We start from the raw sequence: 25,543 nt of genomic DNA, 5'->3' as shown, positions 1-25,543 counted from the left end.
ATAAACAGGCGAAATCCTCTCTCAGCAGAGGCGTAACATGAACTGGTGAGGCTTGTTGCTCCCCCTCCAGCTACCACCATTCCTCTCTATGGCAAGAGCCTCAGCCAACTGACTCTCATCCTTATCGTCAATCTTAGAAAGCAAATCATCTAGATCATTGCACCCAAGAGGTCAAATGTGATGGAGAGCTGGGTGTCAGCTTTACTAACCCTTTCATATTCCCTGCAATCCTCAAAATCCTGCCTTGAGCCTATTACCATGCAATGGAGCCAGTCCATTACAACATGACCCCTCACAGCCATAGAAAAAGGGGAGGGGATTGCCCTTAACCAAGGTGTAAACAGATCTGTCCTGGAGCCCTAATTTTACCCCTCAAAACAGCTATACCTTGAACTTGCATGATGCTTCAACCATCATATCTACCCCAAATGGTTCATATACTTGAGTACTGGTGGTGAGTACGGTAAGTTTTCTGGATGATCTACTAAACAATTTGATAAGGGCTGGCAGTTCATAAACTGTTTAAAAACAAAATTGTATTATCTTACATTAGTTTAGCCAATGGAGAAAAGCCACAGGGGAAGCTTTAAAATAATGTGTTAGACTTGACAAAAGCCTCTAGAAAAAGCCAATAAATCAAGCAGTTTAATTGTACAGAATAATCTCAGTTTTATACTTGCTAACAGAACAATTAAGTGAATGGAATGGATGGTCTGAAGCATATATACATATACAAAGACAAACTTGTATATTTTGCCAGGAAATTTAATTTTCAGTACCAAGGGCTAATCTCCCATTGTTTTTAATTCTATTTTAAAGGTAACAGGCCCATGCACTCCAAGTACAGGAAAGGTGAAGGCAATCAAGAAGTTTTGGTTCTATGAAGTATGATACACAGACACCAGAAGATGCATCTCAACGGTCTGTAAAGACTGAGGGTTAACAACTCCTCTACTATTTTAAGGCAAATTTAGTTCCGCTTCTGCTAGCCATATGGACACACCAATCGTACAAAGATTTTTTGGTCCCTGGGATCCTCTACCCCCATATTCATGATTCCAGGTAACTTCAATAGACAAGTACTCCGTTTATGGCAATGCAATTAATTAGAAAGTCAATGCTAATGAGTGACGTTCAATGAAGTTGCACCATCTTACCCGCAGTGCGGTAGCAAAACTGTTCTTCAAGTTGGTAGCGATGCTCATCATCAGAGGTTCCCTGCAGGTAATCATGGCCATACCAGCAGTCAGGTTCCGCATCATGTGGTGTGCCGCTACACGCATGCGTGACTCCTCTGAATCCAGCGCAAAGTCCTTTCTGACTATCTGTTCACAGGTAGTCATGGCAATCTTAATGGACCGGTCTACCACTGGATGGACAAGCTCTTGCACTGCACGCTCTATAGCTTGACGCACACACTGCTTTAGCTGTGGGTGGGCCTGGAACAGTGGAATCTACAGGGGAAAATTAAAACAACTTTAACTGATTAGGCAACAGAAGGGTCAAACCAAAGTCAAAGAACAAGTACTCGTACATCTACTTCTAAAAATAGTAAAATCATAGTTCTGATTATTTTTTTAAAAAAAAAAATCAGATGTGGATTGCCAAGAAACATCAGCAACTTTAACTGTGAATTACAGCTTTTCAGCTCACGAGACACTCCTCAGCCAGCCAACAGATACTTGTTTGACAGCATTGGTAGAGTGCTTTTGGCTACAAGAGAACAGAAGTAATCCTTTCAAAAAGAACGAGAGAAAAACCATTTGGAAATTAACAGAAAGCCAATTAAAAACGGTAAGAGGCAAAGAGACAAAGAAACTGGGAGGTATATAGGCGATAGGGCAGCAAAACTACAAAAGCTGCAGTTTTACCTTGCAAAAGGGCATCCCTTGAAGGAATTTAAAATAAAGTTGGATTAAAAATGAAAGTTAGTATCAGGTCATACACCTTCTTTGAGTCCCCTGCGAACTCTGATTTTGACCTGTTGTTCTGAAAAACCCATACAAAAAGGGAAGATAGGCAGTGCTACCCCAATGCACAAAAATAGAAAATGCGCTAAAAAACCCAAAAACCTCCTAGTGTTACTTGCAAAACCCGAGACTAACTGAAAGAAACTAAGTCTCCTTAAAATATTTTTGTTGGTGCCGTTGTCCACCCACATTCCAGTGCGTACAAGAGCGAAATGAGAGCTACAAGTTCTTCAACAGGCTTTGTTTTGGACAGCTCTTTCAGTCAGATTGCTGGTGGAATCAACTGGAATCTTAAAACAAGAGGTTACAAAAAGTTTCCTCACTGGAATTGAGAGAAGTGAAGCAACCAAAATTTACCATAGGCTAACTGAAAAAGGTTCAGGTCCACTCCTCATTCGTGACACCACCACCAGTTAGTTTAAAATACTAAAACTCTCAAGCAGAGCTTCACATAAAGATGAAAATTATATGAAATTAAGTATTCAATACTAGCATTCTAAATTGTCGTCTAGTGCACACAGATAGGTACAGAGAAAGCATCTATTCAAGACAGCATTGAGGTACTCCTGCAGACAATTGTTTAGATAACTCCATTTAGTTCACCACATTTCTGTGGCATTTGGTGGACAACAGAAAAATATCACAACTCAACACAGAACATTTTAGTTTTGACCCATTCCACAGAAGTTTGGCTGAAGAGACTGATTTTGCACATCATTGAAAGTTGGCGCCCTAATGGAGTAAATTCCATGCTCATGGACCCCAACATGTTCACTCTTGATTAGAAGCAGGGTGGAGTTCGAGTCAGCTAAGCAGCCTCAGCTGATCTCAATTGTCGTAACAGTAGTAAAGTGGTCTTTATGCAATCAATCCTAAACTATACTGACTTTCTACATTAAAGGAACTCAAACTGTACCTAAAAAAAATTTAGCCACACCTGTGCTGTGTGTACTTCTATAAATTGTGTTTACTCTAATCAACTGCATTCTACTGAGGCAGAAGTTCTGAAAGGATCTTTAAGGGTGGGATAAAATATAGCCGATTGCAATAGTCATTCCTGGTGGTGGATAATGTCATCACCTCTTCTAGATTAGCAAGGTTAGACCAGAACTCCTAGCGAATAGCAGAAAAGCATTCTTAGTTACTGCTGCTACCTGGAACTGAAGAGCAATCAGGCATTCAGAAGTAAAAGACTGAATCTCTTTACCACAGATCGGACTTACTCCAGTAAATGCAGAGGTGCTAACTGCACTTCCCTTACTTCAAAATCAATTTCAAATTTGGTTCAAGTCCCAAGGTACAGATGGGTGGGTCTCATTCTGGTTTCTAGTAGATGCTAGCCTAAAAAGTTTCAAGGCAATTTGACACCACTCACAGGAGGAGCTTAGTGCAGAAACAGTTCTGGCAGGACATATGAGGACTGACATACTTGTGTGAAAGATGCAGACCACCTGTATACATTGTGCTTAACTCCAGTCAACGTAACTCGTTCCTCAATTTCAGAAGAGTGTCTTTTGGTGAAAGTGAGAGAGCCCCTGCAGGCCATCTTCTATTCTGGACTACAGAAAGTTTCTGTAACAAAACCACAATGAGCTCTAGTACTTACAGTAGGATTTAGAGTAATGTGCGGAGCCAGCCCTCCCAGAGAGTAGACATTGATGTCATGGTAACTGTACTGAGGTTGTGGAGGAACGGATGCTGTACAAGTGGTGTTAGTAGCTGGGGTTGTAGAAGCAGCTGTAGAACATAGAAGTTGTAAGAATTCGTTAGAGTTGCTTCTTTAGTAGAAACTAATTCACTGAGAAACTAAAATTCTATGCTTGCCTCATACACTTGGAGTACATCATTTGAAAAATTAAGTTTTTACCATTTAATTGCAAGGCTTCTAAAGCAGGGTGATAAGCCAGTAACAGCTTACACCATCTCTCCATCTTAATTTGTAGAAAGACAGCATTATTTACTGTGTCATGCACAATTATAGCAATCCTTGGCTGCCATTCTGCAAGTGCACCTTGCCACCCTCCCCAGCATACAGTATTTACAGGTTTTCCATGTAAGAATAGTCCATGGCATCATTTCCACTCATTTCTTTAGACTAAATTGCTTACCTTTTTCAATAGTTTAGGCATCACACTTCATTGATGTCCCAGTCTGTGTTCAAGCACTGAGACTTTGTAATGGTACACTTTTCAGTCAAGCCCCACTACATCGGATTCTTTTGTGAGATAAAGTAAGTAGTCCTGTGTAGCTTATGCTATTTACACTTAAGAGTTTAAAACCAATCCTGCAGCTCAATAAGTAATCCTCACTATCCTGCTTTTTAGTTTAAAGCCATTGTGTGTACAGACACTGAGTATGTGGACAGTTTTGGTACATCCTTCGCTGGGGACTGCACCTTGACATGTGAATGACCCAAGCACTTTACCAGTGGGAGTTTTACCTCCTGGTAGGGCCATCCAAGTCAGAGAGGTCAAAGGATAGGGACCAGATGAAAAGCAGTCCACTGGTCCTCCAGATTGGGGGAATAGGCTAAACATATCCTTGTAAAAAAAAATATTGAGATAGCCATTCTGGCAAACAGCATGACAAATACGGGAGCCTTATTTGTCCCCTAAGTGATATCTGACAATGCAGAAAGGATTCCATTTTTGGTACATGCAAACATGTCTAAAAGCTTTCTAATCAATTCCTTCTCCAAATTCTGGGCTCTCACCAAATATAAACTCACTAAAAACTGCTGCTAAGAGTAATTTAGCAAGCCTCACTTTAACTTCAAAAGCAGCAGATTGTATTTTTGCAATACAGCTGAAACTTCAATTACTTACTGGTTGTTGTGATTGGCGGTAGCTCCTCCGGCTGTTTTACATCCTTCTTTGGAGCAGACAACTGTTCATCCAAATTTTTCAACCGATCCTTGTCTTTCAGGAGGTTTCCAGGTTTCAGCTCATTGATGTCTAGTGCAAGGTTCTTGCAGAGCACCTCAATCTCAAATTTCAGATTTAGCTGCACAAAATTCCAGTATGATCACTTTAGGTTACACTAATAAGGGAACTCCTCTATGTTTCCCATTCTTCCCCTCATATCTTAAGACTCTAGGCATTAAACCAATATTCTGCAAGGAGACTGTCTAGAAGCACTGAAATTAGCACCAGGACTAAATGAGGCATCTAAATTCAGCAATACTTTAAAGATGGAGTTGAGGACTGAAGTTTGGAAATCCAACAGTACTCCTGCATTACATTTTGCTAAGCTGATCAGTCAAGAAAATCCATTAATATTCAGTAAATGTAGAAAAAAGTTAAAAGCAACTTACTTTTAAGTCATGTTCTTGATGTAGCTCAGCTAAAACGTTCATGATTGCCATCGTCCAGGGGTTTGGAGGCCTGAAAACCTACCAGAGAATTGGAGAGAAGTGTCAGACAAAGCAATTCCTTTCCAAAAGATGTTAATTAAAACTCAGCACAAGCGTACTTTAAAACCATAAAACACGTTAACAGCAATTTGTATGGCTGCGAAAGAGTGATGACATTTTTCAATAATGGTATTTATGTAGAGTACATAGGGGGGAGGGATAGCTCAGTGGTTTGAGCATTGGCCCGCTAAACCCAGGGTTGTGAGTTCAATCCCTGAGGGGGCCATTTAGGGATTGGTCCTGCTTTGAGCAGGGGGTTGGACTAGATCTCCTGAGGTCCCTTCCAACCCTAATAATCTATGATTCTACAGCAATATCCTACCCCAGCAGTATGTTTGGGGAAAAAAACTCAGTTTAGCATTAAAGAAAATGTAATGCAAAATTAATTCCAAACTGGAACATTAGAAGGGGCCAGTTCATTGTGGTTTTCATTTGCCAGATCAAAACAGTGCCATTGCAGAAGTAGAACTGGGGAGACAGAAAAGCTGATCCAGGAAGGAGAAAGGGACACAAAGCTAATGAGGTTTAGAAGAAAACTGGGCTCTGGGACTTCCCCATTTGGGGGCAAACCGAGGAACAAAGCTTATTCCAACCAAGCCATTCTTCCAGAACAAAAAGTGAAACATCTACAAGATCTCTCTTCCCTTTTCCCCAGGTCACAATCTCTTTACACACCTTGTTTCCATCCATTTCCTTCCTAATCATCTGACATAAGATATTTAGTTTTGAATGAATAGTTTGTTTAAAAAAATATCCAGTTAGTTTACATTTGTTACATTACAATATTTATTTGCTAGTTAGTTTGGAGAGCCACTTCAATAGTTATGTCTCAGTCAGCAGATCTGAGTTCACTTACCACACTCCTGACACTGGATTCTAAGACTTTGGCAACAAATGGTACTACATAAAGCAACTCCTGTTGCCCCTTAACATAAGCCTCCAGAAGTAACGATTTCACATCCAAATCCTAAAACACAAAAATGTCATTTAAACTTGGGTGTGGGGCAAGATACACATTCCTATTTCTTGTTGGGTTACAGTTTCATTATAGCATTGACATTTGCTGAATCAAGACAGCCTTAGAATTTTATGGAGCTGCTACTTTTTCTGGGAAGTAATTACTTTGCACACAAGATAGTAAACATTTCAAAAAGGTACCTAATGTGTATTTATGGGGACAAAGTTACTTAAATCTTGCTAAAGTATGGAGTCTGGAACCTTTGATAAATAAGGTATTAAAACGTTCATCAGATTTTTGTACTTCAGCAAGCTTATTGTACAAAAAGGTAAGAGGTTTCAGGCTAAAGTTCAGCTGAATTTTTTTACTTCAAAACTGTCACAAGCTTAACAGGTTTTTGGGGACAGATTAAATGTGAGCTCACCGTGTGCAAGATGGGTTTATTTTTAGCCAACGTGATCATTCCCAGCCAGTGGCCAAGGTTCTTCAGAAGGGAACGGTCAGAGAAGTTGGCTGCAGCTTTATCTGATGTCAGTAGCACCTAACGGATGATTAAAAACGAACAAGTTAGACAAAAAAAAATAAAAACTATGAGAAACACCCAAAGTCAAGTTAAGCATTTAATACACATTGACTTTAGAAAGCCTTGAATTCTAGAACACTGAAGTATTTAGCTGCACTTTAACCATGAAGGAGACAGTCCTTTGACTTTAGTACACTGAAACTATGGTTTGTCAAGTTTCTAGGAATAGTCCCCAAGTAGCTTGTAAGGAGAACTACAGTAAGTTCTCCTTCTTCAAGGAGCCTTAAAATGTAAACTGCCAAAATCCAGAAAAGTACAACTCCATGCCAGGACTACCACACCTATGTCTCTTGAAAATCAGCAATCCAGAATTCCACACAACGGCTAGAAATCTCTCCTATCTAGTGAGACGGGGTGTGGGTGAGGTGAGAGAGATTTTTATTAGGTCAACTTCTGTTGGAGACACACAAGCTTTGAGCTTACAGAAAGCTCTTCCGGCCTGGGAAGAGTACTTGGGCCATGTCTACACTACAAAATTACGTTGACCTAACTTATGTCAGCGTAGAGACATTACAGTTAAACCACTTGTATGCACACTTGGCTCCTTGTGTCAGTGGTATGTGTCCTCACAAGGAGCCAAGTGCATACAAGTGGTTTAACTGTAATGTCTCTACGCTGACATAAGTTAGGTCAACGTAATTTTGTAGTGTAGACATGGCCCAAGTATTCTTCCCAGGCCGGAAGAGCTTTCTGTAAGCTCAAAGCTTGTGTGTCTCCAACAGAAGTTGGCCTAATAAAAAAAAAAAAAACCATCACCTCACCCACACCCCGTCTCACTACATAGAAGGGATTTCTAGGTGTTGTGTCAGCGTGGGGCATTGTGGGATGGCTCCTGGAGGCCAACAAGTTGACATAAGCAACACTGGTGACCTAATTGCATCAACCGTGACTCTACGCCACTCAGGGAGTGGTGTTACTAAATCAGTGTAGAGGGGCACTTCTGTTGGAAGAGACAAGTTTAAGTGAAGACACTTTGGCATCTAGGTCAATGCAATGCAGTTAGGCTGAGTTAAGCTGCCTAGTGTAGACCAACCCTTAGGTGTCACCACTAAATACAAGGTGGAAAGGATTGTTTAGCGTAAGTCACTAATGCACATTTCCAGGGATCATTGAAGGTGAAGTGGCTTGTTAACACCACCTTCAATGGTCCCTGGAAATGTGCCTTAGCTTCTTATGATTAACAATTTGTTTCACTTCATATTTAGCTGTGACACTGAGCACATTTCCCAGCTGTGAAGAAGCCCTGTGTAAGCCCTCGAAAGCTTGTCTCTCTCCCCAACAGAAGTCTATCCAATAAAAAGGGTATTACTTCACCCACTTTGTGTCTCTCATATCCTGGGACCAAATAGCTACAAAAACACTGCATACCTCCCATATAACGCCATGTAAACCATCAGCAGTGAAGCATAAGTAGTTAGTTTCCCAAATAGTTCGAGTCAGTTCTGGTCTCTGAAGACCTTTTAAACATGTAGTTCTGTTCCTTAGCTTATAGTAGCATCAACCAAATGGTAGGTGGTCAGTTGTGCTCAGAAGAGTGCCAAGGAATTATTTTGCACTACAGCGTAACCTATAGTGGAGAGAAATCCCATCCACAGGTTTAAAAATAGTGCTAATTGACAAATACTGGTAATTCACTCCTGTTTTTCATTTTCCCCTTGCCATTTCTACAAAATTCCTTGTTAAAATTGGGCTGGATTTAACCTTCCCCTGCCTGCACTTCCACTTTCATTTTTATTCTTATTCTATTCATATATTTTTTCATTCTAACTAGGGGTCATCAAATGAAATTAATAGACAGCAGGTTTAAAACAAAAGGAAGTATTTCTTCAGACACCACACAGTCAATCTGTGGAACTCTTTGCCAGAGGATGTTGTGAAGGCCAAGACTAACAGGGTTCAAAAAAGAACTAGATAAGTTCATGGAGGATAGGTCCATCAATGGCTATTAGCCAGGATGGGCAGGGATCATGTCCCTAGCCTGTTTGCCAGGAGCTGGGAATGGGAGACAGGGGAATGGACCACCTGATTACCTGTTCTGTTCATTCCCTCTGAAGCACCTGGCATTGGCCACTGTCAGAAGAAAGGATACTGGGCTAGATGGATCTTTGGTCTGACCCAGTATGGCCATTCTTTTGTTCTCCCTCATACTTCTGTTGCCAAAGCAGTACACAGACTATGCTTTCCTCAAGCTGTCTTTCTAAGTGCTCCTTCAGTATTTTCCTACTGTCTTCACACCTTTCATGCAATCTTTTCCACTTGAGAATTCTGAGAAAAATGGCTATTATCATTCATGTAAACCCTTAAAATTAAGGCACGTGACTTGTGGATTAACAACGAAATACTTTGCAGAAGACATTTTTAAAAACCTGATTGCCTTGAGATTAAGTTTATCCAGCAGTATGCCAGCATACTGTGTATCTGCATGGCTTTGCCCATCTAATTCAGGGGGTTGTCTACACCAATTTATAAGGGTACAGTTAAACTACTGCAAACCCCTGTGTGGATACTTACTTCTGTTTAAGACTACCTTGTTTAAGGTTAGCTTCAACATATACCAATCAACTTAAGCTTAATAAAAAACAAGCCTGATTTAAAAACAAGTAAGAGCATCCACACAACCTTTTCACTAGTACAAGTGAGTTGATTTCTAATCACACCTTTAAACCAGCCAGAACTCTTGCCATTTCAACAAGTCCTTCAAATGGTGTAAACTGTAGGATCAAGGACTAACACCCCTACGGTTTTGTAGGGCACCGTACACGCCCATGGTATTCCCCAAAGCCCCCCAAATTCATAAATTTTATTAGAAGCTTGCAAGATTCATCATGTCACTGCATGTCTTATTTAAAAGGACTGGCACTAGAGTGTTTTGTTTCACAAATCCTACGTAGTGAGTCAGTTCTAACAGGACAATTTCATTTCTTCAATTTATTACAATGAATGACATCTGTAAGACATCTATTAACTGGTCAACATTTTCTTGGATATGCATTCAAGCAGGCTCTATCTGCAACTCTGATTCTTGGTACAAATAATGGATACAGTATTTCATCTGACCATTCACTGCAGTCTGCAAGCACAAGTCTATCCCAACTGCAAGAATGTTACTATAAAAAGTTGAAAATTAATAAGTCACTGATAAAGAAAAAAAGTGGCAACACGCTGATATCAAGCCAGTCAGTTTACACACTGAAGTCTTAGTCATCAGATTCAAAACCTAGTTATCTAAACCTAAAGTGTTGTTAAACTAAACAGGTTTGTAACTAACATAATAAATAACTAGCAGCCAAAAAAAATGTTCATAGATATATCTTATTTCCTGACATAAGCTCAGTTACCCCCGGTCTGCTGAACCATACTTTTGGAATTTAGTAGTCCTATCAAAAACTTACTCTAAATGAACTAATAAAATTAAGGGATTGCTCCCCTTTCTATAAAGTTATGATTTTAAAATCATGACCATCTGGACACAGTCTTCCTATTTTATATTAATTCTGAATGGTTTAATATAAAGATTTAATACAAATGTTTCAGAAAAGCATTTTTCAAGTTTTGCTGGATTTGTGTATGTTAACATCGAAACAGTTAACTAGTCTATAGAAAAACAAGTAAACAGCAGTTGAACACTACACCTGCCCTGGAGTCTCCCAAGCTGTTGGTTTTATAGCCCCATTTTCCTTTTAAATGGATAATCTTTCCTGTGCTACTGTTTGAAATAAAAAACACCCCCCCACACACAGAAGCTACCTATACAAGTGCTGTCAAATGCAAACATTTTCCCCTCTAATCTTTCACAAGTTTTTAGCGGGGCTTTGGAGCTGTGCCCCAGCTCTGTCCCAGCTCCAGGCAAAAACCCTGCAGTTCTACTGCTCTGGAGCTGCTCCGCTCCCAGCTCCAGGCTCCGCTCCAAAGCCCTGGTTTTTAGGTATAATTCTCCAGATGCGAGTGTAGTTTTTAAGTTGATTGTGTCCCTATCAATGTCTCTTTACATTACTCTAAATGTTAATAGCCAATAGGCAGAGTCAATAGAAAGAGTAATACACCATGGTATGGTCTCAGTCTTAGGGAGGCATACAGTATGCCAAGGAAAACGTCCTTCCCCCATGACAAAAGAGGTTCATAATGAACTCCTGTCCCTGCCAGCCAAGCCTTGCAGGAGACAGTGCTCAGCCAAAACAGCAGCACAGGTAGATACCAAACCTACTCAAGGTTTAGAAAAGGACCATCTAAAGGCCAATTACAGTACTCAAGGCACTTTTCCTACCCAAATTATGAAAAAAACTTGGTAAATTAGGGATAATTTAGAAATTTCACACTATATTTGGATAGTGTTGCAGTGTCTGTATTATTGAAAACTGCAATTAGGCATCAGAAGAAAAGCAACATACTACTCACCTTGATATTTCTGTAGGTTTCATTCAGAACCATCTTGTTAAACTCTGGATTCTTAAGAGTGTCAAGGAAATTTGAATATAGGCTGTGAAAGTTTGGCTCAATACTGACTCTCTTCATCACAAGATACTGTGAAACCCAAGGCATGAACTCCTCTTTCACAGTTTCCTTCAGCTCCTCAACCTGGCTCCACCACAAAACAAAGTCACAGAAATTAGGATGAAAACAGACTGGAGGGAAATGACTTGGCCAGTACTGATAAATTTTACTAAATATTTTAGTGTTTGTTTTGACTGAGTGGTTCCCGAACTATTTTGGTCATTCGAGGATTACTTTAGCCAATGAATCAACTTAAATCTGTTTCAAGCACTTGAGTGCAGTAACCTCATCTTTTGTGAAATGCTGGATATTTACGGCATTACAGATCATTAAAGAGTTTAATTTAGTATAATTATTGAAGGACAGCCCTGGACATTGAATGTGTCTGTTCACAGAACAGAGACCATGGGTGGCAGCCCCGGAGCAGGTTTCTACTGCTAGTATGTACCTAAACTCTAACCTAGAGACTCTAGTGGAAGAGGACAGCAGCTTAATCTCTGATGATCAGAGCTAAGGATTGTATAGTCAAACAGATACTAGTTGTGGTTGCACTTTCTGCAGTGTGAATACTTGTCTAGATCACACCAAAAACAGCCATCAAAGTATTGTCCAAACAGCGATATGACTAGTACAAAACTTCTTTATTATAGCAGCTACCTACTAGGAAGTGTTCCCCTGAAACCAGAGGGGAATAGAATGTGACAATACACAGTTCTAGTTTAGAAAACGGATGTTGCTTTGTGAAGAGAATGAAGCAGCATCATTGAACAAAAGCAGTTAACTATTCAAAAATTACTGGATAACGTTTCTTTGATGTGAAATAGCAACACTAACATGGTCATTACTATTTCATCTTGGTACTCTTATCTTTGGGAGAATTGTTGAAAATGGCATGCAAAGAATCTCTTTTAGAAGGGCACACTTGAAACTATTACTAACCTTTTTAAATGGACTAGATTTCGAGTACTAGAGCTGTCCCTAAATTTGCCATCAATTTTTTTTCTTAAACAAAGTGTGTTGCTGTGACACCTACCCCATACATCAGATGTAGCACCCAAAACTATTTTTTTAAAAGACCAAAAAAATTAAGCTATGAGATTTCAAGTAGATCTCCCTAAAAAGCGGGGAGGGGAGGAGAGAAGGGAATTATTCAATGCAGTGCTGTAGGAATATACATCTTCTAGTCCCACAGTAGAAGGGCTACGAACTCAGACTCTGAGATGAGAGGAAATGAGTTAATATTCTTACAAAATATAGTTGTAGTTAAAGATCTATAAGGTTTGTTTTTGCAAGAATTTCTGTTCACCTTCATCATCCATGACGTTGGAACAGATTACTTCCTGCTAGAAATAAGTAATACAATGAAACAAGGTAACAATTTGCCACACTTGCCTTCTGTGTCATATTTGATTGAGACAGATTATTGAATATGAAAGCAATTTTTTCCTGAACATTTTCTGGGGGCTCCACAATTCTCTCAGTTTGATCTGTTGCCACTAGCAAGGTATCGATGTTGGTAGTATTAATGGAAGGCTGTAGAAAGATAACGACAAATAAGAAAAACATATTGCAAAGAGGAACAGTACTGATGCAAAAGGTCACGGAGGACTTTTGTTCAGTTTAATAGTAAACTTAGCACTTTGATCTTCTATTGAGAAAGGTGACCTAAAGAGTGGAAAAAGCAGTGTTTATGAAGTGTGAATATTCACCCCAATTCCCATTCATTAGGTCTATAGTTCCCCCTTTTAAAAAAGGCACCTTGCAACATGAAAACCATGTTACCCCCTTAATATTTTCTAGGCAAAAAAGCAAAAATAGCTAAAGACTCATTGGCAAAAGGCTGGCCTGTGAAGAACAAGGTTACTTACTACCAGTCAAAAAAAGCTTGTAAGAGACTAAATGCTTTAAGCTACAAATATGAATCCAAACAGGATCACAACATGACAACCTAAAATATAAAACTTCTCATGACTGGTTAACCCCGAGGTACTCATTGAGAGCCAGCTGTTACTATAATTCTGTTGATCTCCCAATAAGAGCACCATGAAGCAATACGGTAACTTACCGGCACATCCTTTTTGAAGCTGACTCCAGTTGGTCGGGTGATTGTAATGGTTTTTGCTACAGTGGTAGTGGTGGTGGAGGTGGTTACTATAGTGCTGACTTGGCCAGCAAGAGGAGCTTTTGCTGGAACCTGGGCCTGGGCCTGAGCCTGGGCAAGTGCAATACTTCCAGGGGTGGTGATTGAACCCTGCATCTTCACCGGAGGATCTCTGGATTGCTGTCCATATTCAATGTACTAGAGTAAGGCAGACAAGAGACGTACTGAAATTCACACAGGTGGCCACGAAACGGCATCTTAATACTAGAGTCCTCCCAACTCTAGTTCACCACATTGAACTTTACAGAAAGTTCAAGTCTGGAAATTTTGTAGGAAAGTTTCTGGGTAATTCCAGAACCAGAATTGTATCACTCTGCATGATGTATGACATTTGTAAACTCACTTGCAAAACCTAGAGATGAACTCCCTGTTAAGAGAAGTTCTACCAGAGAAGCCTCTTTTCAGTCCCTGTTTATGTAATGATAAAGAAGGACTGGATGGTATGGCCTTCAAAGGCATGAATGCTATCCCCAAGCTAGAGGGGCTACTGCTGAGTGCCACGAGGCTTGACTCCCTTCCAAGTCCACAGACAGACAGCATTCCCCACACTGCTGGCCTGCGGAGTGAGAAAAATGTAAGGGCAGTGTGCGAACATTGAAAGACCTGCTATGCAGAGTGGACAAGAAAGTCTTCCCCAAAGACTTCAATGACAGTATAAAGATAGAGGAAGCTTGAACTATGCAGTGATCAAGGAAAAAGTCAGTTCCAATAATCGGTCTTAAATTTCTGCACCCACAGAAGTAATTCTACAGTGGTGCATTTGTCTAGATCAGTGGCTCTCAAACTGGGGGTCGCAACCCCTCAAGGGGTCACAAGGTTATTATGGGGGGGGCACAAGCTGTCAGCCTCCACCCAAAATCCCACTTTGCCTCCAGCATTTATCATAGTGTTATAAATTAATAACACTTTAAAAATATTTAAGTGGGTCACACTCAGAGGCTTGCTGTGTGAAAGGGGTCACCAATACAAGTGTTTTGAGAACCATGGGCCTAGATATTTACAATGCAGGAGTCAAAAAGTATACAGATGCCAGATGGATCACTTAAACCAATTATCTAATAGTTGAGACAGCTATGAGATTTTGCTTTATTTGTGGAGTAAAGGTATTGACTACTTGATGTCGTGGCAGACCTTTATTTTTACCAAGCTGCAACTAAACATTCAAGAGTGTGGCCTTAGGATAACCTTCTGTACATGCCTCCCCCCACCCAAATAGAAGGATCATTGAGACAAACCCATAATCAACATTGCTTTTACTGTTTGAACTACAGTACATTCCCATCATTTTGATCAGACCTTCAGGAACCTAGTTCTTCTGTCCCTTGTTTGGATTATTTATAGCAGGTCTGAATACATAATTTGATCATTAACCACAGAAGAGAGGCATTTATTCAATAGGGAAGCCCAAAATTCTGACGGAGACAGGAATATAAACCCAGAGAAGATCCATGGCAAGGATTAGATCTTAGACATTAATACATGATGGCACTTTTTAAGTGGCAATATGCCCTGGATGGCCATATGGCTACAGAGGTTAGGCACTTATTTCAAAACAGCAAGCCAAATAAACTTACAGAAAAATGGAAGGCACTGGTCCCTACCCCCTACTGCCATTCCCCCAAACCCAAGGAAAATGCATTCGAGTCTATAATTTGCTCACACAAAACATTAAAAATTGTTTGTATTTTGTTTTTATGGACTTGTACTGTCATACAAAACTTATGAACGTTTAAGGCCATTTTTAATGCAAATAGAAATCAACTCAATCGTTTATCAAATTAATGAATTAGTTCTATCATTTTTAAACACTCACCTCCTGTAGGTGATGAGGGAACTGTATAAAGTGACTAATAGAAGCCAAGTGCTGACAATACTGGGGATAGTCCTTCAATCTGTCAACAGTAAAACTATCCATTAGTCAGAGAAAGCATGAGCCCTGATCAAGAACATACCACAGAGCAATATAAACTGGTTACTGGCTATGTTGCTCCCTTAACACATCAAAGTTGCTTCTAAACTTTCCAGCTGTGCTACACAAGTGATTTTTGTAGGAGGATTTGTTGCAAAATAATTTGAGAGCAGTTACCCTTGCATTGCACTGCTATTAAGTCCTATTAACCCATCTATTCCCAAATATTTAACACCTAGACAGTTTACTATTTAGCAAGGCAACAACCTCACTAGATGCTAAATTGTGTGTCTGCAGCAAAGGCAGCTTGATTATACTTCTAGTTTAATGTTTAGAACTACCCCTATAGCTGACAATGAAGCCTCTCTCTGTATGTTCAGTGGTTTTATTCTGTGTATTTGAGAATGCAAGATAGAGCACTACTAAAATGGATGAAAACTAAGTTTTAAAATCCCATGTATAATGGTATGTGCATTTTACCAAGAGAGAAGTAACAGAGGCTGCTAGAGTATTGGGTATGTCAGTCTTGACAGTGAGATTTTATTCTGCTAGGCTATAGAATGTTAATAGCTGTAACAAGACATCCAGCTGTATAAAATAAACAGCTGTTTGTCTCTTAAATGTAGCCTGAAATATTCCAAGGCTGGATAAGGTGGTAAAGAAGAAATTGAGGAATAAGGGCAGAAGCATCTTGGGTAGAATCATGTTTTCAGAGCATACATTTAAAGGTGCTAAATTGGCACCTCAATTAAGGAAGTCTTCTTAAATATAAGGAGGAAGACTTTTCCCTTGTGTCTCCAGTATACTTATAGAGCCAGACTTTCTGGACAGTTTCCCCATTTGCAAACAGCCTATATTCCATACCCCAAATACCTGGGAAAGTCTCCAAGTGTCTGAGGAAGTGGTCTCACTGGCAATGTTTCATAGGCATTTTGCGGAAAGAGGAAAAATTAAGCATCTACTAGCTGAGACGTATGCAGACAGTAAAGTTTGGAGATTTTCTTTGTATTACTACAGGGGTATTTCCTGTAACCCTACAGATAGCCAGTTAAGTAGAACATTCCACACAACATGGCTCATCTGAGAGGATTTAACACTTTTGTGAGGGACCAAAATTTGTGTTTTATAGCAGCACTTAGTGTCTGACCAATCTCACACTTAAGAATTCTCTATGTGCATCCTTATCATTCAAGAGTAACTTAGTTACTTCTTAACCAGGGGATCAAGCTTCACCCATTTAGTCTCTAAAGTACTGATATACCATTAAGACAAGCCTTAACACTTGACTGAATTAGACATCATAAAATATGGTCAGTTGAATTTTAGAGATAGAGATGTTTGAATGTAGTTTCAACTCATGTCGACTATATTTAACACAAAAACTGATTATCTTAGGTGGGTTTTATATGTGAGCTCGGAATTGGTGAATTATGTTCAAGTTGTGAGATGTGTAAGTATTATGACATACCATTAATCCAGTATTGCTACTACTAAGCATATGACTAGAGCAGACAAGTTTAATAAGATATCCCATGCAATTTTTTTTTTGAAAGATTACAAAAATCACTCACCTATTTTTAAACCTATCTAGTGCAGCAATACCAAAATAGTACATTTTGGATGCAAAAGGCTTTCGTAAGGCTTCAAGAACATAGCGCAGGGCCAGGCCCAATGCCATGTAAGTAACCAGTCCTTTCTCTATTATCCCACCAAAGAGGCAGGCTGTTATGTGCAGCTCTTTGTCTGGGTATTGGGGGAAAAAACGGTACTCCTCAAACAAGTTCCTCAGCATACAGTTAAACACTTCTCGTTCCCGCTTAATGTTGGAGTCCTTAAACCTCTGTAGCATTTCTAACACCTGCAAAGAAATAGAAACTGTTACCAAGAGACTTATTTCATCTCAGCCCTTTCACACCAGCGGGTTCAAGAGCACCTGCAACTAGTCACTAATGTAAATTGCACTGGGAAAACCCAATTCCCAGTGCAAAACTGGGGGCGGGGATCTATATGTAAAACTCAAAAAACCCAAAACTTTTTTTTTTTATTATTTAAAGTCTTGTCAAGAGATGGCTGGACAACTAGCTTTTAGTGTAGCTATTCTGCAGATTCTGTGGATGCTAGAAACCTCATCTGCTTGTACTGTAGCTTTCTTACAATTGTTCAGGTCAGTATCTTTTTTGCAAAAGCTTTTGAGTAGTCTGTCAGTCTGACAGCACTGCTACATTTATAGGTCATGTGGCTTCATCTCAGCTGTACATAGCCCAATTTGAATAAGTTTATGTACATAGTATCAGCCCAAAAAGTATTACATTTTTAAAGCACTGAAAAAAGTGCAATTATGGTCAGAAAAGGGACCATGTTTAAAAAAACCACTACCTCTCACTCAGATCTGCTCTCTACATATCCCCGCTGATGTCTGCTTTAGGCCTTATTTTATTTTAAGACAGACCTCTTGTTAGCACAGTATAGCCAATAGAAATGAGAAAGCTAAAATTTATTTTGTTCAGAGTAAATTCTGATTGCAGAATCATCATTGGGATAATACACAAGTCACACATCCCTCTCATTTTGAATTTCATTCTAAGGTTGAGTTTGTAGGACTGGCAGTTATACAGATATTTAGCTATAAAACTAATGGAGTTTGATCAAAACATGGAATCCCAAGAAGTCATTTTAATTGGTATAATAGTTTTAAATCTTCCCCAGGAATCTCGAATGTTACTTTCATAACTATTTAAAGGCTTCACAACAGGAGTGTTTCAAGCACACAGTAAGGAACGAGTGTGCAAGTACTTTACAAGCCAATTGTGCATCTGAGCAATAACTCCAATTATGCCCATCTGTGCAAATAAAATGTCAGACTGTCCTAAGTAGTAGTCTCATATGCATGTAAACTGCTTTTAAAAAGGCAGTTTTTCTTCAAATGTATGGCCTTGGCAAAAGGAATAAATAAGCAAAATCCTATTTTACTCAGGTCAAATGGACTGTTTATCAATTTTCTTCAAATCCTCAGACCATACTTCCAACATGCTTGCTTCTGAGTTTAAGACAATCCCTTGAATGTCATTTTAGAAGAGTAATTACTTTCATTCTAAATTTTTCCCTCTTTAATATACATGAAGTAATTGGAAATTCAGCATCAGATTTTTTTTTATTTTTTTTTTTTAAACAGTATTTCGACTGTGAAGTAATTGCTTGGGAGGAGGTTCCTAAGAATATTTGTTGTAGATTAGACCTGCTAGAGTATTGCTCATAATTTCATTTTTTCCTTTATCAGATATTAAAGGCCATGTTTATATTTGTCAGATTTATTTGCAATGGTCTTCAAATGAGACTTTTCTTTGTACTGCTCCTAAATTTGATTCCGAAATACAGGAAGTAGAGATTAAACAGTGCTTTTCAATAATCCGTAAGTGTGCAAAAATATTTAAAGGGACATCGTTAACTTGAAATACTCTATTTCAACAAGCAAATTGAACTTGGCCTCAGGATTATACTTGCCACTGAGTCTCCCTGATATTTTTGTCTCAAAAAAAAAAAACTGATAAGTGTTTTCTTCTCCCTTTTGTGCGAGACACCCAAGAAAGGTGAAACTGACTAGTGACAGGAGAAGAAAGTAAACCACACAGTACTGTCAAGGGTATATGCTAAAACTGATGAGTATTTTTCACTTGTCATTTATAGTAAATTTAGGTGTTAATTGCATATGTTAATTTTCAGATAAAAATATGATTTAAGTTGACGGTGTCCCTTTAAGCTTTGGCACCAATGTTGAATACTTGTGCTTGGATTTCACATGACTAGGTCCATCTAATTTAACATTTTCAGCAGCTAGACGTTAAAACTGCATTTAATGCACAAGTGCAACTGGGTGTTTTTACCCTGTGTACAACAGACAGGTTCTTTAAAATTTGTGCACTCAAATTTACTTCCTCAAACTGCAACCAAACAAAAAGCAATGTTGCTATTGCCTCAATATTTAAAGACATTAAGGAGAATTACTTTCAACCATAAAACAAGTCTCTGGACAAGTGATGTGATCATTGCAGAAGGAAACTCACCTCATCTACAGACATGGTGGGGTGTGGTGGATGATTATAAATGCGCTGAAAGTAGCTGTTTGCCTCATCATCTATTTCTTTACTAAAGTGCTGATTTGCCTCTGGCCACACCTGAGATAAGTCAGCTGTTGGGAAAATGGACAAAGAGTAACATTTGAATTAATTCATTAGCAAATGACAATATTTTTTCTTGTTCTTTTCAATTCATTTTCAGATATCTGTTCAAACATATGCAGAACCTCCATAATACTCTTGACAGGGCTGAAATGCTTTTAAGTAGTTTTTGTTCATTTAGTGAGCACAAGTTATTTTATTTAAAACCACAGGTCTGTTAACTTAGTAAGATTTGTGTTTCACCAACAGTGATCAACTTGAAACAAACTGCATGTTAAGCTAGTGCTCCTAGAATATATTTCACCTCTAAAAAAAATTATACTGAGGCCTAACCCCATGTGCAAATGAACATAAAAAAAGAGCATGCTACACAACACTAAACATGCAGACAGTCTTTCACACAAGCACTTTCAGATCAACCAGTGCACTTCAAGCCAAGTCACTGAATGCTCAGCCCAAACAGCAGAAAGAGGGTCAAATCAACCTCCAGCTGTATGTTCACTGGGGACCTATTAGTTTAGCTTTTCACACATTCAGTTTTATGGACAAGCTGCCAGATAGTGGACTTACTGACATAATGATGTTTGAAAGGTTTAATATCCGATTACACCTTAGTCACCAAAGCACACAGTGTGAAATCTGACTGTATGCAGTCAAGAGATACAGCCGTGCCAGTTAGACAGACAGACTCTTGGCTGGACTGGGGAGACCAAGTATTCCATTCTCAGAAACAAACTAGCCTGAATTAGTTTTTCTTCCCAGTTTTAGCATCCTAATTCACGACCTCCTCCCTTTATTAAATCCTCTGATTGGCAATATCCCACTCAAAACACCTCTGGTTTAATTCGTTTTCTCTACAGAATTTCATTTTTGTAACACTAAACACACACATACATATATAAAACCCCTTATAAAAAGACTGGGCATAGTTTGTTCATACACAGCAGAACAAAGCAGCAGAGCAACACTGTTCATGCGGATTTATAACGTTTAATTGAGTTCTTTACTTTACTACAAAACTGCTTCTTTCTACTCCCTCAGGGCTACTCAGCAAGCTTCTACTGCTAGCAGTTTTAAAGTAGCCTGTTTCATGCTGCAGAGTGAAAACCAGAGCCATGTTTCTGGGATCTGCCATCTACTGGCCGCAAGCCTGCCCTGGAGGAAATGCACGTTAACTGCAGACCACAGTCACACTTCAGTCACAGACAACACTACCACTTACAAGGTTTCATCTTACTCTGCTGGAATGTAGGCTGGTTCAGTCCAGTTGTACCCAGTTTCCTTTGCACGAATGGATCGTTGTTCACTGCAGGGAGGCCAAGGGCCCCAGTCCCTATACCAGTTAGGCTACCCGTAGTAAGACCACCTACTGGAGCCAAACAAAGTATCAGTCATCTCATTTGTACTCAGCTACTTGCATGCAGTAAGAAAAAATGCTTATTATTGCCATAAACGTGTCCAGCTAGGTCACATAATAACTATCCCCATGTTATCCAATTTCATATGCAACTTTTTAGTCCATATTACGCTACCACCAGCGGCCTATTGAAGTCTGTCAAAAGGCTCAGATTGTTCCCAAACAAAATTTCATCCTTTTATTCAAATGCAGCACTTTAATATACTTCAGATAATTTTAAAAGGGCAAAACACACTCCAAGGAGGTCAGAACTGCATACCATCTTTTTTTTTATTTTTTTTTTAAACCACACACACAGGACCCTCTCTTTATTGAAGTACATTATATTGATTTGTTATGCTGCACTGAGCACTTTGGTGTGGAAGTGGGAGCAAAGGTTATGTAATTTTAATTAAATCCTAGCAAATATAAGCATACTGCTGTTCTTACCCAATACTTCTGGACCAAGGCAACTGTAGCAGTACTTGAACAATTCTGTTACCTCAATATGCAAACAAGTAGTACCTGGAAGTTGTGAAGAGAGTCCTCCAATGCCACTGAAAGCAGTTGTCTGATTTTGGGTGGAAAGGGGAGGAAATGCTTTTGCTGGTGACTGAGGTGTACTGAAAGCAGAACCCAAGTTTGGAGGGAAGCCTTGCATACTCTGGGTATGTGGAACAGCTGAACCACCTAAACTAAGAGATGCCATCCCAGCAAGCGGGTCAATCTGAATAAAGAAATGCAGATTATAAACAGCCATATACATTTATCAGTTCTTCTTAGCAATAACTGACAGACACCACTCCAATACTTTCTTAGGGACTATTTGACACATAGCTGTAACTTTAGTCTACGACATCATACAGGTCACCCCAACAAGATCCTGTTTATCTACAAAATGTTAGACATTTAGTACATTTTTAGATTTAACCTAAGACTGCTACAACCCTAGAGATGTAAAATCCAAGTCTATTAAAAGCTTTTGGAGATTCAAGACCTTAGTATTACACATTTGACTTTTAACAAACTGGATTAAAAACCAATACTTGGATATCTGATATTACAGCAACTTATGACTTTCAGTTTTAGGTCACATTAAAAAAGTTACTGGCTGCAGTGAAATTTCATCAACATTATTTATAGATCTTATTGTATAAGGGATCCCATTGTGTCCAATTTTAAGAGAAAACTGGAACATGATCTTTTGCATAGGCCTTCAGAGATCCCACAATATTAGCAACTATAATTAGAGATGGGACTAGGAGAAAGAATGAGGAGTACTTATGGCACCTTAGAAACTGACAAATTCATTTGAGCATAAGCTTTTGTGGGCTAAAACCCACTCCATCGGATGCATGCAGTGGAAAATACAGTAGGAAGATGTATTACACACACCATGAAAAAATGGGTGTTGCCATACCAACTATAATGAGAGTGATCAATTAAGGTGGGCTATCAGCAGGAGCAAAAACAAAAACCTTTTGTACTCACTTCTTGTCAACTGTTGGAAATGGGCCATCTTGATTATCACTACAAAAGTTCCTCTTCTCCTGCCAATAGCCCACCTTAATTGATCACTCTCATAGTTGGTATGACAACACGCATTCTCACGTTCTGTGTTTTCTTCTTGGTAGTCCATCGATCCGATGATGGCAAATCATCTATTGCTGGTCACATGGGGTGCCCTCTGATGACTGTACAAGCCAATTCTAGAGGTGCACATTTGGCTGCAGATGGTGCATGGGAAGTTCGCAGTCAGTGGGTTGTGCGCTGCTGATGCTCTGTGACATCGTTCACGTGCCTCTTGTAGACGCTGGTAGTGGTCTTCCTCAAAGGCGACGCAGGTATTTCTGACTGTTGCACACCACTGTGTTCTGTTGCTGGTGGCATCCTCAAGGTCTCTGGGTTTGATACTGCTGTATTGCACATTGGCTTTGATGGTGTCCTTGTAACGTTTTTGTGGACGACCTATATGCTGGATGCCCTGGGAGAGCTCACCATAGAGAAGCTGGCAGAGGATTGTGTTGGCATCCATGCGGCTGACATGACCAGTCCAATGTAGCTGTGACTTCATGATCATCATTTCGATGCTTGTCATCTGGGCTCTCTCGAGGACCTCAAGATTGGGCACTTTGTCTTGCCAGCAGATCTTCATGATGTTGGAGGCAGCGCATGTGGAATGCTTCGAACTGCTTGATGTGACGCCTATATAGTATCCATGTTTCATACCCGTACAAAAGAGATGAAAGAACAGTAGCTCTGTACACAAGCAGTTTTGACGACATCCGGATGTTGTGGTGGTTTAAAAAACTTTGACACACAGATAGCCAAGTGCCTGGCTTGCTTTGGATATTCGTGCGTTCATCTCATTATCCAGTGATCCATCACTGGATATGACACTACCCAGGTATTTAAAGTTCTCCACTACTTTAAGCTGAGTGTCATCAATGGAGATACTCGGGACAGAAGCATTTGATCCAGGTATAGGTTGATGGAGAACTTAGGACTATCAGCCAGCCTCGGAAAGACAGAAGAGTTGCGAGGCCTCGGCAAACTTGTTGACAATGTGCTGAAGATCATTTTCAGTGTGAGCCATGAGAGCACAGTCATCAGCAAAGAGTGCCTCAAGGAGTTTCTGCACTGTCTTAGTCTTTGCATTCAGGCGATGGAGGTCAAAAAGTGAATCATGCCAGTATTTCAAATATATACCTCGATCCAGATCTTTCATTGCATGGTTAAGGACGCATGCAAAGAACAGGTTAAATAAGACAGGAGCGAGAACACATCCTTGTTTCACGCCATTGACGATGCTGAAGGGGGCAGATGTGGCTCCATCAGACTATACTTCGCCTGTCATGCTGTGATGAAAAAGGCATATAATCTGGACAAATTTTCTTGGGCAGCCAGGTCGTGTTAGAATAGTCCAAAGGGCTTCCCTGTTGACGGTATCAAATGCCTTTGTCAGATCTATGAAGACAGCATATAGGTGCATGTTCTGTTCAATGCACTCCTCTTGTATTTGTCTGACAGCAAACACCATGTCGACTGTGCTCCGGCCAGGTCGAAAACCACACTGACTTTCAGGTAGATTTGCCTCGGAAATACTGGCTATTAGGCGGTTCAAGATTATGCGGGCGATGATTTTCCCTCCAATGGAGAGGAGGGATATGCCTCTATAATTTCCACATTCTGCTTTGCTGCCTTTCTTGAAAAGGGAGACAATAGTAGCATCGCGGAGGTCCTGTAGTATGTTTTCATCCTCCCAGATGCTGATGATCACGCTGTGGAATGCTGCTAGTGATGCTGCTTTGTATCTCTCTGCTGGTATCCCATCTTTTCCAGGAGCTTTTCCTGAACTCATCTGGCTAACAGCCTTCTTAATCTCATCTATAGTGGGTGGAGTCTCAAGATCTGTCAGTGCAGGTTGTTGTGGAATTTCATGGAGGACATTATTATTCACGGTTGATGGTCTATTGAGAAGGTTGCTAAAGTGTTCTCGCCATCTTTTGTTGATGCCTTCTTTATCTTTAATCAGCATTGTGTTGTCTGATGAGAGCAGTGGGGTGGTCCTTAGTTTAGAAGGTCCAGTGCTATTAAGACTGTCTATGAAGAACATCTTTGAGTTATGGGTCTCAGCATAGTGCTCAATTTCTTTGGCTTTGCTCTCCCACCAGTTGTCTTGTATCTGACAGAGGTCTTTCTGTGTTTTGCTCTGAAGGTACTTGAAATTGTCCTGTTTGGAGACTGAGGAGGGATCATTCTGCAATTCGATAAAGGTTTCTCTCTTTACTTCCAGAGCTGAGCATATTTCTTAGTTCTCAAACCAATCCTGATGTGTTATTTTCTTTGGTCCAAGAGATGTTATTGCTGTGTCGGGACCAGTTCAAGCAGATGGTGACTACTTTTCGGTTGCAGTACCGATCAATTGTCCGTGGGATGTCAGTTTGTCATCAAGACTCTTCTGGAAGTTGTTGAAACATTGAGCATCCTTCAGGTTGGCTATGTTGAAAGCAGGTCGCACATGCTTAGGGCGTTTGTGCCGAGAGGGAGCAATGTAAAGTTGGAGAGACGTCCTGACTAATCTGTGGTCTGTCCAGTACTCTGCGCCTTGCATCACTCTGGTGATCAGTACGTCTCGGATGTCTCGCCTTCTGACAATGGTATAATCAGATGGCACTGTTTGGACCTAGGGTTATCCATGTCGTTTTGTATTTATCCGCTTGTCGGAACAGAGTGTTGGTAATGGTCAGGTCATTTTCAGAACAAAGGCTCAAAAGGAGGGGAGAGAGAGAGAGAGAGAGAGAGAGAGAGAGAATATACACACACTACTCCTTTTGAGCCTTTGTTCCGAAAGTGACATACATACACACACACACACACCCCTACCTTCCTACTGTATTTTCCACTGCATGCATCCGATAAAGTGGGTTTTAGCCCATGAAAGCTTACGCTCAAATAAATGTGTTAGTCTAAGGTGCCACAAGTACT

General features: G+C 39.9%; 1 protein-coding gene and 1 non-coding gene across 11 annotated transcripts in view; both read right to left on the bottom strand.

The window, feature by feature from the left end:
* The window catches only part of CNOT1 (CCR4-NOT transcription complex subunit 1), a 104,860-nt gene that overhangs the window by 28,574 nt on the left and 50,743 nt on the right, over positions 1 to 25,543 (bottom strand). For 3 of the 10 annotated variants that reach the window (XM_039503058.1, XM_039503065.1, XM_039503062.1), the window contains 14 exons: positions 21,581 to 21,782; positions 20,882 to 21,028; positions 19,546 to 19,670; positions 17,056 to 17,342; positions 15,389 to 15,467; positions 13,480 to 13,713; positions 12,807 to 12,947; positions 11,319 to 11,498; positions 6,765 to 6,881; positions 6,239 to 6,349; positions 5,284 to 5,361; positions 4,796 to 4,973; positions 3,577 to 3,707; positions 1,158 to 1,454 (listed from right to left, as the gene is read on the bottom strand). In XM_039503058.1, coding sequence (XP_039358992.1) covers positions 1,158 to 1,454; positions 3,577 to 3,707; positions 4,796 to 4,973; positions 5,284 to 5,361; positions 6,239 to 6,349; positions 6,765 to 6,881; positions 11,319 to 11,498; positions 12,807 to 12,947; positions 13,480 to 13,713; positions 15,389 to 15,467; positions 17,056 to 17,342; positions 19,546 to 19,670; positions 20,882 to 21,028; positions 21,581 to 21,782 — 2,307 coding nt within the window. The remainder of the gene's footprint in view (positions 1 to 1,157; positions 1,455 to 3,576; positions 3,708 to 4,795; positions 4,974 to 5,283; positions 5,362 to 6,238; positions 6,350 to 6,764; positions 6,882 to 11,318; positions 11,499 to 12,806; positions 12,948 to 13,479; positions 13,714 to 15,388; positions 15,468 to 17,055; positions 17,343 to 19,545; positions 19,671 to 20,881; positions 21,029 to 21,580; positions 21,783 to 25,543) is intronic. The other 7 variants (XM_039503060.1, XM_039503064.1, XM_039503059.1 and 4 more) reach the window with 4 other exon arrangements.
* Positions 8,396 to 8,534, bottom strand: LOC120384873. The gene has a single exon (XR_005589148.1). It is a non-coding gene; the product is annotated as a small nucleolar RNA SNORA46 (small nucleolar RNA).

The sequence above is a fragment of the Mauremys reevesii genome, linkage group 16 (genome assembly GCF_016161935.1).
Source record: "Mauremys reevesii isolate NIE-2019 linkage group 16, ASM1616193v1, whole genome shotgun sequence".
Taxonomy (NCBI): domain Eukaryota; kingdom Metazoa; phylum Chordata; order Testudines; family Geoemydidae; genus Mauremys; species Mauremys reevesii.
This window is presented reverse-complemented; position numbering and strand designations above follow the sequence as displayed.